Source organism: Callithrix jacchus, chromosome 22, assembly GCF_049354715.1.
Source record: "Callithrix jacchus isolate 240 chromosome 22, calJac240_pri, whole genome shotgun sequence".
NCBI classification, from domain to species: domain Eukaryota; kingdom Metazoa; phylum Chordata; class Mammalia; order Primates; family Cebidae; genus Callithrix; species Callithrix jacchus.
In genome coordinates this window covers 8,719,628-8,735,039 of record NC_133523.1, presented here as the reverse complement: position 1 = coordinate 8,735,039, position 15,412 = coordinate 8,719,628, and the positions used below count along the sequence as shown (strand labels likewise).

Here is a 15,412-nt window from a genome sequence, read left to right as displayed (position 1 = left end):
CTGGAGTGCAATGGCACCATCTCGGCTCACCGCAACCTCTGCCTCCTGGGTTCAGGCAATTCTCCTGCCTCAGCCTCCTGAGTAGCTGGGATTACAGGCACGTGCCACCATGCCCAGCTAATTTTTTATCTTTAGTAGAGACAGGGTTTCACTATTTTGACCAGGATGGTCTTGATCTCTTGACCTTGTGATCCACCCGCCTCGGCCTCCCAAAGTGCTGCGATTACAGGCTTGAGCCACCGCACCCGGCCTACTTTTGCACTTTTTATACAATGTTTTATCATATATTTCATTTATTTGAGATGGAGTTTTGCTGTTGTTACCCAGGCTGGAGTGCAATGGCACGATCTCAGCTCACCACAATCTCTGCCTTCTGGGTTCAAGCAATTCTCCTGCGTCAGCCTCCTGAGTAGCCGGGACTACAGGTGCGCACCACCATGCCCAGCTAATTTTTGTATTTTTAGTAGAGACAGGGTTTCACCTCGTTGACCAGGATGGTCTCGATCTCTTGACCTCGTGATTCACCCGCCTCGGCCTCCCAGAGTGCTGGGATTTTTCTCAGTGAATACCTCTATGGCTTTTTCTACAACTACTGAGATAATCCTGTTTTTTCAGTAATGCATTAAATGCTTTGAACACTGCCTCATTCATTTTAGGTGCCTAGTAATTACTAGTATGAGTGAATGAGTAATGTAGCTTTTAAAAGTGAATTGTATGTTTTGATTTTTTTAAATGTAAAACCAATTTTGGATTTCTGGATCAATTTAACATGATGGTTTCTTTTTAAAGAAATACCCAGTTTCCATTTGCTAGTATTTTGTAAATTACTTTTGAAGGTTTTCAAGCTTCATTCTGTCCTTGTCTAAATTTGTTATCCTGGTTAGGCTACTCTCGTATATTGCCAGAATGTGTTGTTTTTCTAAATTCTCAAGGTGGTGGTATATTGCTTCTTTTCTGTAGGGTAGAAACTATTCACTAATGTAGCCATTTGCAGATGGGTCAATGTAGCACATTCAAATGTGTCATTGTAGTGCGTCCGGAAACCAAAAAAGGCCGACCAGGCATAGTGCATGCTCTTTGTGATAACTAGAGGGAGTATCTTGGCAAGCTCCAGACAACTGGACCCTTGGAAACTTTAGGTTAGCCTGACTAGGTCTGTTCCCTAACATATTGTTCGCCTATGTCTTACAAAAGAACTCCCAAGTATTTGGTATCTCCTTCTCATCATGTCCAACCAGCATAAAGGCATCGATAGAGAAGATAAGAGATGTAAAGATGACAGTACCTAGCAGATGTTACTGCAAGCAACAGTGTAACCAAGTGAGGTAATGCTGAGAACAGTAAGTTGCTCTTGGTTGTCCTTACACATTGAGAAAATGGCATTTCTAGGTCAGTAGCTCACATTTATACCAAGTAAATTAATGAACATTAATTTATTAGGGGAAAAGTATGGGTACTGGGTAAGAATAATAGGACAGTGTGCCAGAAACATATAAAATGAGTAAACTTACCTGTACCCAAGTATAGTACCCCTCCAAAAAACTTTTTTTGTGTGAGACATGGTGTCACTCTGTGGCCCAGGCTGGAGTATACTAGTAAATGATCTCAGCTCACTGCTACCTCTGCTTCCTGGGCTGAGGTGATACTCTTATCTCAGCCTACTGAGTAGCTGGGACTACAGGCGTACACTGCCATACCTGGCTTTTTTTGGTAGAGATGAAGTTTTGGCTCATTCGCTGGGCTTGGTCTTGAACTGGTAAGCTCAAGTGACCTGCTTGCCTTGGGCTCCCAAAGTGCTATGATTCCAGACATGCAGCACTGCACCTGGCCTAGACAGATATTTTTTAAAAAAGAATTTGGCTGGGTGTGGTGGCTCATGGCAGGCGGATCCCTTGAGGTCAAGAGTTTGAAACCAGCCTGGCCAACACTGGGAAACCCCACCTTTACTAAAAATATGAAAAAGAAGCCAGATATGGTGGCACGTGCCTGTAATCCCAGCTACTTGGAAGGCAGAGACACAAGAATCACCTGAACCCAGAAGATGGAAGGTGCAGTGAGCTAAGATCACACCACTGCACTCCAACCTGGGCAACACAGTGAGACATCTCAGAAACAAGTTTGACAAGCCACAGTTATACATACCACTCTTGGTAAGTGTGTAAATATACAACTTTTTTAGAGAGGGGTCTCACTATCTTGCCCAGGTGGTACAAACATGGCTCACTGCACCCTCAAGCTTCTGGGCTCAAATGATCCTCCTGCCTCTGCCTCCAGAGCAGCTGAGACTACAGATGTGCAGTCTGTACAAGTAGCCACATCAAACTAATTATAATTGTTTTTTGGAGAGACAGGGTCTCACTCTGTTGCCTAGGCTGATTTCAAGCTCCTAGGCTTAAGTGATCCTCCTGCCTCAGAAAACACTATGCTTTCAACCATACTTGAAAGATTCCTGAAACATGACCATATGTTAGATGTAACAATTGGGACTGAAATCAGCTGAAAGAGGAATTTCCCCCAATAGTGGGTTAAAGCATGTGGTCCATAAGCAGCACAGGATTAGTGCAACCAGATAATATTGTATCTCCCCTGTTGTTTCCTTTAGTATCCTTTCTGTCCTCCTCTTTCTCTGTCCTCCTCTTGGTGTATAAATTTTCTAGGAAATAAAAAGGGGTAAGACAAAAGGCAAATATAGTTAAGAAAAAAAAACACCAGATGAGGTATTCCCATTTCCATGAGCTTCCTTAGAAGCTATATCCAGTGACTCTGCCTACTTTGCATGGGCTAGAAATGGGGACACATTTGGCCACTCACAGCTGTAAGGAAAGCTGGGTGATGAGTCCTTTAAAAAATGTCCATATTGCCAGCTTGAACCAAATGGTAAACTTTGTTACTTTAAGAAGGAGGGGGTTGGGTACGGTGCCTCACATCTGTAATCCCAGCACTTTGGGAGACCAAGGCAGGTGAATCACCTGAGGTCAGGAGGAGTTTGAGATCAGCCAACACGGTGAAACCATCTCTACTAAAAATATAAAAATTAGCCAGGCATGGTGGCATATGCCTGTAATCCCAGCTACTCAAGAGCCTGAGAGAGGAATCATTTGAACCTGGGAGTCAGAGGTTGCAGTGAGCCGAGATTACACCACTGCACTCCAGCCTGGGTGACAAGAGCGAAATTTTATCTTAAAAAAAAAGTGAGGACTGGAACAAGGAGGAAGGAATGGATATTGAGACAGAAACTAGTTCTGTCTGCCACAGTATGTCAGTCTCCAGCAACTATGTTAAAAGCTATGGCACATAGACTATATGTATTTTAGACCACAATGCAATTAAAATACTCATAGGATCTACATATTAACATACTTATAAATAATAAGTTATGACATGTATAAGGATGAAACACTCACTGATTAAAACCAATCAGAGGCTGGGCATGGTGGCTAATACCTGTAATCAATCCCAGTACTTTGGGAGGCTGAGGCAGGCAGATCATGAGGTCAGGAGTTTAAGACCCAGCCTGGCCAACATGGTGAAACCCTGTCTGTACTAAAGAATTTTTTAAAAAATTAGCCAGGCATGGTGGTGGACACCTATAATCTCAGCTGCTCAGGAGGCTGAGGCAGGAGAATCGCTTGAACTTGGGAGGTGGAGGTTGCAGTGAGCCAAGATTGTGCCATTGTACTCTAGCCCAGGCAACATGAGTGACTCTGTCAAAAAAAAAAAAAAAAAAAAAAAAAGCAAGCTGTAATATTCATAAGATTTGTGCCAGTATAACATCCAGAGTTGGTCCAGAAGCACAATGACCATTAAAGTGCTTCTCTCTAGCCTGTGTTCTAAAGTGAGAAAGAAGGCATGAAGGACAACAAACACTTTTCTGTAGTCACTTCATTCATGGCATTTCTGGCCAGTGTGGATTCGTTTGTGCATTATAAGGTTAGTGCTTGTGCTAAAGGCTTTTTCACACTGAATACATTTATAAGGCTTCTCTCCAGTGTGAGTTCTCATGTGTACCCTCAGGCAAGAGGAATTCCTAAAGGCCTTCCCACATTCCTTACACTCATAGGTCTTCTCTCCAGTGTGAGTTCTCTTGTGCACAATGAGGTAGGAGCCTGTGCTGAAGCATTTTCCACACTGGTTGCACTCATAAGGCTTCTCTCCAGTGTGACAGCGTGTGTGTTTCTTAAGGGATGACTGATCGATGAAAGCTTTTCCACAGTCACTGCATTCATAGGGTTTCTCTCCAGTGTGGGTTCTCACGTGTTTCTGAAGGGATGAAGGAACTGTGAAAGCCCTCCCACATTCCTTACAGTCATAGGGTTTCTCTCCAGTGTGAGTTCTTTTGTGCACATTCAAATGAGAGCTCTGGCTAAAGGATTTTCCACAGTGATCACACTCATACGGCTTCTCTCCAGTATGAGATCTCATGTGTTTCTTAAGGGAAGACTGAAAAATGAAGGCCTTCCCACAGTCACCGCATTCATAGGGGTTCTCTCCAGTGTGAGTTCTGACACAGTTCTGAAGGGACAAAGGGTCAGTTAAAGTTTTCTCATGTTCATTACGTTCCAAACCCTCCTGCACATGATCAGTCTTTGTGTGGACACTAAGGGGAAAGCTTCTGCCATAATCACTGCATTCACTGCCTTTCTCGCCCTTAGGTATTTGCTCACGTACCGAGAAGGATGAGTGTAGGCTGAAGGACATATCAGATTGATCATACTCATGAGAATTCTCTCCTGTGGGAGTTAAGTGTTTCCTGAGGGATGACTCTTGATTGAAAGCTTTTCCACAATCAGTAAATTCAAGAGTATTCTCTCCAATGTGAATGCTCACATGACTCCTGAGAGTTGAGGGATGGTTGAAGACTTTGCCATACTTAGTATATTTATAGAATTTCTCTCCCTTGCAATATCTTGTAGATTTAAAGTGAGTGTTCTTTCTGAATTTCCCACAGTGGTTACACTCCAGGGGGTTCTTACCAGGTTGAGTTTGTGCCTGTTGAAAGGGAGGAAGTGGTGACTAAAAGCTTTTTCACTTTCATCGTATTTACAGGAATTCTCTTCGATTTGGATTCTGCCATATATAGGAAGCACATGGTCATGACTGAGATGTTTACCATTTTCAGCACATGCATACTTTTGCCCTATTTTTTTCAAGTTGAATAAGCTCACTACTCTACCCAAGGCTCTATTGTATTCCTTCCCAACAAATGGCTTCTTTAATACAGAGTTTTTCTAATATTGAGTGAAGAATGAATTATATACTAAATACTTAACACAAAAATCCTATTTAAGTAAATGTTTACTTGTGGTTATTCTCTGTGAGGCAGCAAGCATTAAACTAGGTTTACAGATTTCTCCAATTTCATGAAAATCACTGAGACAGCTTTCTGGTGAAAGCTTGGTGCCCAAACTCTTAACCCTGCTTTGGGTGCTGATGTTTTCACTCACTGAAATTCCCAGGCTTCTACTACAAAGACCAGGAATAATTCCTACTAAGTCTTACCATTTTCATGTCATTAGATGTTTTTCCCCCAGGAATGTTTTGCATAGCAATCACATCTTTGGATTTGAGTTGAGTTTCCCACTCTGAAATAGCACAGGAAAATTTTTATAATTATTGGGAAAAAAGGCAGGGATGAAAGAAAAAGGGAGGGAGACTCTATGGATTTGTTTTCAAATAATATGAGAGAGAAGATGCAACCAGTGATACGAACAAGGAGTAGAAATGGGAGGTATTTTAGTTAGGATTGTGGAGGTTTGGGAAAACAGAACTAAACGAAACGCATTCGTGGAAATAATGGCCTCAGATTTCTTTTCCTTTACTGAGTGACATTCCCAAATATACCAACCCTCACTGGCCAAGGCTGCACCACGAGATGACTGTTCTCCCCAGGGCTCACCTGCACAGTCACTTTCTAGAATTCCTCTTTCATCTGTCTTCAGCTCTTCTTGATCCACCTTGGAGATCAGGTTGTGTCTGCAGAGCTCATACCCTACTTCGCAGAATGAGAGGATGTGGGAGAAATGTATGAGGATTGTTAAAATACTCAAGTGCAGCTTTCAGAACAGCCAAACAACTAGAGCAGAGCTGTTTCATGAGTATCATTTAAAAGCATAGTCCATGCCCTATATGGAAGTGACCCTTGAAACTATACACAGGATAAGACACAGATTGCAAATTATCTAAAGCTATTAGTGATAGAGAAAATGAAATCAGTGTACTTCCATGGGAATCCACTAGACTGCCCCCCGAGGGCAGGGACTGTTCATTTTGTGAGTAACCACTGTATTGCCATTCTTTTCACAGATTCTGGAACACAATACATGCTTAAAAACTATTTGCTATATAAACAAATGAAGGAATGAGGCCAGCCTTACCCACTGAGGTCAGGTTCCTAAAGTTCTCCAGCATCACATCTTTGTATAGATTTTTTTGAGCAAGGTCCAGCAATGCCCACTCCTCCTGGGAAAAGTCCACTGCCACTTCCTGGAAGCTCACTGAGTTCTAAAACATCACATACATATTCTGGCTCAGCCGATGTCCATTTTTGACAATGTACCAGGAGAATAGTGGGTGAGGCTAACAGGACTGGAGAGGAGACCCAGGGCTTTGGAAGCTCAGACATGCATCAGAGGCCTTCTGTTATTTGCCTGAAAGCTGAGTTCTCAGAACTCTCTTCTTTAAATCCTTCTCCCTGGGCCGTCTCATTCAGGGTCATGTCATAACAGCTTTTCTAAAATATGGTTGGCTTGATCTTTGCACAGTTAGGTTGTGAGGACTCTTGGTCCTATTCAGATCTGGTATAGATAGGGCATACTGTCAGAATGCAAGAAATACTTGTGAAACGAATAAACAGTTTTCCTAGTGAAAGTCTTTACAGGACTTAGCAAAGTATGGAATTCATACTCAAAAATATGGAATAATATTTGGAAAAAGTTAACAAACGTGGGAATAGAAGCCTTTCCCAGGCGTTCCCTCTTCTATATGGAACAGCCTGGGAACTGCAAAGATGAAGCCAGCTCGGATTGGGCTGTCAAACTTTAGGTCAGGGGCAAGAGATGTGTTCTTTTCAGGAATGGCAGTGTGCTTTTGGAAATAGAGAAGTTTCTTGTGAACCTGTGACCAGGCTGTCAGCCACCCTGCAGCCATTCTTCCTCCTGTAGGTTTACTTCCTGGCTGGGCAGAGTCCTGAGCAGGCAGCTGGAGAAGAAGATAGAAGTCATAAAAGTCTAGGCCTGCTAGATACTCAACACTAGCAGGCTCAGAAGCTTCTTCACGTTAGAGAGTAACAACATACACAGACAATATAGTTAAGAACACAGTATATCCTCAAATTAGAAGTACAGTATGCATTTATCATTTTTTTCTTGTACTTTTTTCTAGGCTGAACCACTGAAAAGGCTTATGACTGCTAACAGCTCAGGATGAATGAGCCTCTGAAGTGCAGAACTGTTCTGAATATCATTTAACTCGTGACAGAACACAGGACGCACTGGGGAAAGAGCTGGTCTGATAAAGAAGAAGAAATCATCCTCAAGATGAGTCTGGAATATCTTATATCACACCCTCACTTTTCTCGTTGTTCAAATGGGACAGACTTCATAGGGTTGGGCTGATATCCCTAAATCACTAAAACAATAAGGAGTAACTCACAAGGACCATGAAGGTGAGAATATTTGCATTTCATAATAAAAGGGTTACATTTCAGAACATGTAGTATACTTAGCTATATTGTGAAGTCAGGAAAATCTAGTGCTGCAAATCTTACAGCAGAGCTCGGACTGTCTTCTTAACTTAGTAGCCTACCTTCAAGGCCCTGTTTGCTTGCCCCTCATTTCTTTTACTTTTTAAACCTATTTATTGTAAACAAAGACACAAACATACACTTAATCTAGGTCTACATAGGGTTAGGATCATGAATATCACTGTCTTAGACCTTCTATTGTGTCCCACTTAAGGTATTCAGGGGCAATAACATGCATGGAGCTGACATCTCCTATGGTGACATGCCTTCTGGAATCCCTTCTGAATTACAGTTAACTTTTTTTTAGCAAGCAGAAGGAATATACTCTAAACAACAATAAATAATGTGAAAATATATAAAACAGTAATGTGGTTACCATTCATTATGTACTATGTATCATCTGTACTGTACATAATTGTATGTGCTAGACTGTTACATGACTGCCAGTGTAGCAGGTTTGTGGAAACCACAGACATGTGAGTAATGTGCTTTACAGTGTTACAGTGGCTATGTCACTAGGTGATTGGGATTTTTAGCACCATTATAGTGTTATGAGACCACTGTCATATATGGGTGGTCCATCATGGACCAAAATGTCTTCCTGCAGTGCATGACTGTTATGCTTGGTAAAAATGGCCTTCAGTAATGAAGCAAACATAAAAACTTCTTGGACAAACAAAAGATGAGGGGCTTCATCAGTAATAGAGCTGATCTATAGGAAGTAGTAAATTCTTCAGCTTAAAAGAAAGGACACTTAGTAACATGAAAACATAAAATTATAAAACCCACTGGGGTAAAGGCACTTACATACTCAAATCCAGAAACCCCAATACTGTAACAGTGGTGTAAGTAACTTATAACTCTAGTACAAAAGATTAAACATAAAATATGGGAAATGGAAGAGTATAAATTGTTTGTATGCAATTAAAGCTAAGTTTTAACAGCTTAACACAAACTGTTAAAACTACAAGATGCTTTAAGCTTCTAGTAGCCACAAAGCAAGAACCTGTGTTATGGAGAAAAGAGAAAGGAATCAAAGCATATCACTACAGAGTCATCAAATCACAAAGGAAGACAGGAAGGGAGGAAGAAAAGAACAAAACGTGTAACAGCAACAAAAGAATGAACAAAATGGCAACAGTAAGTACTTACCTATCGATAATTACTTTAAATATAAATGCACTCAGGAGGCTGAGGCAGAAGGATCACTTGATAGCAGGAGTTTGAGAGCAGGCTGGGCAACACAGCAAGACTGCATCTCTACAGAAAATAATTTTTAACAATTATCTGGGTGCGGTGGCATCTGCCTGCAGTCCTAGCTACTTGGTGGGCTAGGGTGGAAGGATTGCTTGAGCCTGGGAGTATTGGGAGTATGATCATGCCACTGTACTCCAATCCTGGGTGACAGAGATCCTATCTCCTTAAAAGCAAACAAAAATAAATGGATTAAATTCTCTAATCAAAACACATAGTGGCAGACTGGATTAAAAAGTAGTATATGTTGCCTACAAGAAGCTCACTATAGCTTTAAGAATGCATGTAGCCTAAAAGTAAAAAGATGGGAAAAACATTACATGTCAATGAGAGCAAGGGTGAGTAAGAAAGATCTTATACAGCTTAACGTTAATACCTCAAGTTACTAGAAAAAGTGGCAGCTAAGCCCAAAGTCAGTAGAAGTAAAAAGGAAGAAACTAAGCCCAAAGTCAGTAGAAGGAAGGAAATAATAATAAAGATCATAGCAGAAATAAATGAGAGACTAGAAAGACAATAGGTAAGATGGATGAAACTGAAAGTTGGTTGTATAAAAATAAAAACAAAAACCTTTAGCCAGACTACCTAACATAAAATAGACAAGACTAATGTAAAATTAGAAATGAAAGAAAAGGGCCGGGCGCGGTGGCTCGAGCCTGTAATCCCAGCACTTTGGGAGGCCAAGGCGGGTGGATCACGAGGTCAAGAGATCGAGACCATCCTGGTCAACATGGTGAAACCCCGTCTCTACTAAAAATACAAAAAATTAGCTGGGCATGGTGGCGCGTGCCTGTAATCCCAGCTACTCAGGAGGCTGAGGCAGGAGAATTGTCTGAACCCAGGAGGCGGAGGCTGCGGTGAGCCGAGATCGGGCCATTGCACTCCAGCCTGGGTAACAAGAGCGAAAGTCCGTCTCAAGAAATGAAAGAAAAGACACTGCAAGTGATAACCACAGAAATACAAAAGATAAGAGACTATAATGAAAAATTTTATGCCAAAAAATTGGATAACCTAGAAGAAATGGAAAAATTCCTAGAACATGTAACCTGCTAAGACTGAAACATAAACAGAAAACCCAACAAGATCAATGAGTAAGGAGACTCAATCAGTAAGGAAAAACCTTCCATCAAAGAAAAGCCCAGGACTTGGTGGTTTCACTGTTGAATTCTACCAAACATTTAAAGAAGAATAATCCTTCTCTAACTCTCCCATATATGGCCAAGTGTGGTGGCTCACGCCTGTCATCCCCGCACTTTGGGAGGCCAAGGCAGGGAGATCATGAAGTCAGGAGATTGAGACCATCCTGGCCAACATGGTGAAAACCCATCTCTACTAAAAATATTTTTAAAATTAGCTGGGTGTGACCACACATGCCTGTAGTCCCACCTACTTGGGAGGCTGAGGCAGGAGACTTGCTTGAACCCAGGAGGCAGAGATTGCAGTGAGCTGAGATTGTGCCAGTGCACTACAGCCTGGGCAACAATGCGAGATTCTGTCCCCCAAAAAAAGAAAATGTCACACACACGAGAGGGTTATTATTCAGTCTTAAAAAAGAAGGAAACCTGGAGGACGTTATGCAAAGTAAAATAAGGCAGACAGAGGTCATACTGCATGACCACTTACGTGAAATCTAAAAGTCAAAACTAGAAACAGGGTAGAGAGGTGATTACCAGGAGCCAAAGGGTGAGGGAAACAGGGAGATGTTGGTCATGGTATATCTCTGCTGTTATAAGATGGCTGAGTTCTGGAGACCAGATGTATGAATTGGTGACTATAGTTAATGATGTACTGTATACCTGAAACTTTCCAAGACAGTGCATCTTACACACAGAAGCAACTAAGCAAAGGATGGATATGTTAATTAGCTTGACTGTGATGATAATTTCACAATGGATAGGTAGATCAAAACATTATGATATATACCTTAAACATATGTAATTTTTATTATTTGCAAATTATCCCTCAATAAAGCTGGAAAAATATACTTTAGAAAAACAAAACTGGCTGAGTGTGGTGGCTCATGCCTGTAATCCCTGCACTTTGGGAGGCCAAGGTGGGTGGACTGCTTGAGGTCAGGAGTTCAAGACCAGCCTGACCAACATGGTGAAACCCCATCTCTACTCAAACTACAAAAATTAGCTAGGTGTGGTGTCAGGCACCTGTAATTCCCAGCTACTTGGGGGGTTGAGGGTGGAGAACTGCTTGAACCTGGGAGGTGGAGGCTGCAGTGAGCCGAGATTGTGCCACTACACTCCAGCCTGGGAGACAGAGTGAGGCTCCATCTCAAAAAAAAAAAAAAAATTACAAAAGAAAGCAAGGGAGAGAATGGATGTAATAAGAATGGCAAAATGGTGACCATCATTGAAGCTGAGTAGGTACACAGTAGCTTCATCATAGCACTCTATTCCTGGGTATGACTGAAAATCCATAGTGAAAACGTTTTTAAAAAGAAAGTAAAATTTCCATATGAAAGCCTGAAGCAAGGAACTGTAACTGTCAGGTATAGTAGAAAGAAAGTCTCCGGCCGGGCGCAGTGGATCACGAGGTCAAGAGATCGAGCCCGTCCTGGTCAACAAGGTGAAACCCTGTCTCTACTAAAAATACAAAAATTAGCTGGGCATGGTGGTGCACGCCTGTAGTCCCAGCTACTCAGGAGGCTGAGTCAGGAGAATTGCTTGAACCCAGGAGGCGGAGGTTGTGGTGAGCCGAGATTGTGCCATTGCACTCCAGTCTGGGTAACAACAGCGAAACTCTGTCTCAAAAAAAAAGAAAAAAGAAAAGAAAAGAAAATCTCTCTTGAGGATTTGCATACACAAGTGTTCTCTTTTAGGTTTCAGTCCAAATTCATTTGAGTAGTTCAAACAACCTCAAGAGAGTAATTTCATTTAAAGAGGGTCCTAATTGGCACTGTCCTCAAACAACTAGTACAAGCAAGTGGATCCATCTCTGGAAAATCAACTTTAATTCGGGTCTTGAGAAAAATCTTATATACAAAGTTCTAAGTACACTGAGGAAGGCACAGTTTAAGAAATTGTGAAACACAAATACACAATGTACCACGTGTAAGACAGTTAAAACACAGGTATCAGGTGACAAAAAACGTAACACTTGAGATATTACCCTTTTAGATATAAAATATTTTTTTAAAATAAAGGCTTAAAGAAATTAAGAAAAATTTGAATGGATATGGAACAAGATGCTGTAAGATGGTTAGTTTTAAAAAAACAATTTTTAGAAATGAAAAACTCACTGAAATGAGAAATCCAATGCCAGTATTAAAATACCAGATTAGAACTCTGATAGCACTATTAGATGAAAACCTAGCAATTTTCTTGAATTAGTGAAAGACACTAACCTTTGGGTATTGGAAGTGTTGTAAGCCCCAAGATGAATACATAAATAGAAATCCACACCTAGTTTGATAAGAGATTTTTCTTCCTTGGTATTTGACTTTTTTCCCACAATTCTGAAAGCAGCCAGGGGAAAAACAGGTCACCTGTAAAAGGAAAAACAGACTGATAGCTGACTTCTCAACACCAACAATGGACGTCAGAAGAAAGCCGGACAATGTCTTCAGTGTGCTGAGAAAAAATAACTCATCAACCTAGAATGCTAGACAGTTAAAACTATCTAGCTACTCGTTATAGGAAATACAAAGATAAACAGGTTAAGCAATGAAAACAAACCAGTCAGCAAAATCTGTATATGATGTGGGACATTTTAAGAACAAGTAACTTTCAATAAATCAATGGATTAACAAATGAAAAAAGAAGAGGATACAACAGAAACTTAAGGGCTATATATAAATATAAACACAACAGTGTGGGATGCTGTTAAGATCCTCCTTTGAACAAACCAAATGTAAAAAGATACTCTGTAGACAATCAGGGTATGTCAGTTTGATGGTGGGATAATGGAGTAGTGGTGATGAACCAACTAGAGATGCAGTTAACACTTTACTGATGGCCGGGTGCAGTGGCTCACGCCTGCAATCCTAGCACTTTGGGAGGCTGAGGCAGGTGGAAAGGGAGGTGAGGAGTTCAAGACCACCAGCCTGGCCAAGATGGTGAAATCTTGTCTACAAAAAGTACAAATACAAGCTGGGTGTACCAGCAGGTGCCTGTAATCCTAGCTACTCGGGAGACTGAGGCAGGAGAATCATTTGAACCCGGGGCGGAGGTTGCAGTGAGCCAAGGTTGTGCCACTGCACTCTAATCTGGGCGACAGAGCAAGACTGTCTCAAAAAAAAAAATTTGCTGGTGAAATGACAGGATGTCTGGAATTTGCTTTAAAAACAAATGGGGGGGGGGGACCTAAAAGCATTATCTGATAATATTTATTAGCAGTATCTAATAAAGTAACCACTAGTCATGTATGGATAGCTAATGAACACTTGAAATGAGGTTAGTGTTAAGTTTTAAGCATTTAAACTTCAATAGCCACGCAAGGCTAGTGGCTACTATATTGGACAGCTGAGGGCTAGATGGTACAAGATGGGCAAAATATTGGTAACTGTTGAAGCTGGGTGTTAAGGACATGAGAGAGTTCATTATATAGTCAGCTCTCTGTATCTGTGGGCTACATGGCCACAGATCAAAAATACGTGGGAAAAAGATGAATGCCTGTTTCTATACTAAACATGTGGACTTTCCTCCTTGTCATTACTCCTTGAACAATACAGCATGACTATTTATGGCCTGGCACAGTGGCTCACACCAGTAATTCCAGCATGTCTGGAAACTGAGGCAGAAGGATGTCTTGAAGCCAGGAGTTTGAGACTAGCCTGAGAAAATCTTTTTTTTTTCTTAATTAGCTAGGTGTGGTGGTGCATGTCTGTGGTCCCAACTACTTGGGAGGCTGAGGGGGGAGGATTACTTGAGTCCAGGAGTTTCAGGCTGCAGCAAGCTATGATCACATCACTGTACTGCAGCCTAACAACAGAGACCCCATCTTTAAAAAAAAATAAAATCCCAACCAACTACTTACATAGCACTTACATTGTACTAAGTATTGTAAGTAATTGAGGGATAACTTAAAGTAAATGGGAGGGAAAAATAGCATATTTGGGAGGATGTGTGTAGGTTATATGCAGATACAACGCTATTTTAAATAAGGAATTTGTGACTGTGGAGTTCGGAAGCCACGTGGGGGGTCCTGGAACCAGTCTCCCATGGATACAAGAGATAACTGTACTGTTCTACTTTTGAGGTGAATTAAAAATTCTCATGATTAAAAGCTTAAAAAAATTACAAGGAGAGTTAAATAAAGGCATTTTAAAATAAAGACCCGAGGCAACTTACCCATGGGAAAAAACCGTCACTGAAGTAAATTAAAAGTATTTCAGCAGATAGGAACTGCAAGACCCAGAATGTTAAGTAGAATGAACAAAAATAAAACAGGTAAAATTAAGGAAACTTGTTTTATATAAAATGGCAATAATATCCAATTTGTGAGATGGAAAAATAAGCTCAATCCTAATACTAAATAATATATAAAGTGGGAAGGAGGTGACTGAGTTGTATGCTCCTTGTGTTCTTCCACTGGGAACTCATAGTATCGATTAGCTTTAGAGTATAAGAATGCACGATAAAATAGCTAGGGTAGCCATTCAAATGATGGACATAGTGAGAGGCAGAGGCAGGAGAATCACTTGAACCCGGGAGGCAGAGGTTGCAGTGAGCCGAGATCAGGCCATTAAAGAATGACACTCCATCTCAAAAACAAAAAAACAAAACAGAAAACTGACTCTCAAAAGTAAGAAAGATATACCAGGTGAATATTAACCATATAAAGTTTGTTTGGCTAAATTAATTTCATACATTTTAAGACAAAGGGCACTATTAGAGGTATTAGAGGATGTAAAGTACTAATTAATCAGGAAGATAGAAAATTCTAGTCTCATAAAACTTATAAAGCAGAAGCAGCTACCACAATTGAAGGAGAAATAACACAATCAGTATTGCTGTAAGAGACTGAAACACTGCTCAGCAATAGATCATCTGAAAACAGATACGAAGACTGAAACAATACAATGAGTATACTTAATCTAACATACTTAGGAACACTACCGAATGTATGGAGTATATATACATTCTTTTGAAGTACACACGAAATGTTTATAAAACTTGACCATACTGTATGATGAATATACTGTAAAGCTAGTTGTAAACCTTTCAAAATTTGGTATATAAAACATCTCATGTGCCTCTTAAATATACACACATACTATGTGCCCACACAACTTAAAAATAAATCTAGAAAAAGATGTGGCATACAGACATGTTCACTGACACGTGTTAATTACAATGCAATTAAGTTGTAAGTTAATAAAATGATTATGTTGAATGGCTGTTTCTGTAGTTTAAAAATATCGTTGAATATTAGTGGTTTCCTATTTTTCAAGCAAACAAAAAAAGTAAC

General features: G+C 40.6%; 2 protein-coding genes across 9 annotated transcripts in view; both read right to left on the bottom strand.

Moving 5' to 3' along the window:
- Window positions 1–1,414: 1,414 nt before the first annotated feature.
- ZNF177 (zinc finger protein 177) lies at window positions 1,415–7,188 on the bottom strand. Of its 4 annotated transcripts, none has more exons than XM_017967575.4 (5): window positions 7,114–7,188; window positions 6,375–6,794; window positions 5,897–5,992; window positions 5,500–5,582; window positions 1,415–4,989 (listed from the first exon to the last, which is right to left on the bottom strand). In XM_017967575.4, exons 2-5 carry the CDS (start codon window positions 6,406–6,408, stop codon window positions 3,883–3,885), a joined length of 1,320 nt encoding a protein of 439 aa, XP_017823064.2. In that variant the 5' UTR covers window positions 6,409–6,794; window positions 7,114–7,188; the 3' UTR covers window positions 1,415–3,882. The 4 variants fall into 4 exon arrangements, with proteins under 4 accessions (XP_017823064.2, XP_078216623.1, XP_017823063.2 ...); XM_078360497.1 differs by having other exon boundaries at window positions 5,897–5,989; XM_017967574.4 differs by having other exon boundaries at window positions 6,375–6,501.
- The window catches only part of LOC103789755 (zinc finger protein 559), a 53,466-nt gene continuing 44,950 nt past the window's right edge, over window positions 6,897–15,412 (bottom strand). For 3 of the 5 annotated variants that reach the window (XM_078360500.1, XM_078360501.1, XM_078360502.1), the window contains 3 exons: window positions 12,348–12,488; window positions 8,894–9,001; window positions 6,897–7,197 (listed from right to left, as the gene is read on the bottom strand). In XM_078360500.1, the coding sequence (XP_078216626.1) occupies window positions 8,909–9,001; window positions 12,348–12,488 (234 nt within the window). In that variant the 3' untranslated portion in view covers window positions 6,897–7,197; window positions 8,894–8,908. Of the gene's footprint in view, window positions 7,198–8,893; window positions 9,002–12,347; window positions 12,489–15,412 lie in introns of those variants that run through there. The other 2 variants (XR_013531043.1, XR_013531042.1) reach the window with 2 other exon arrangements.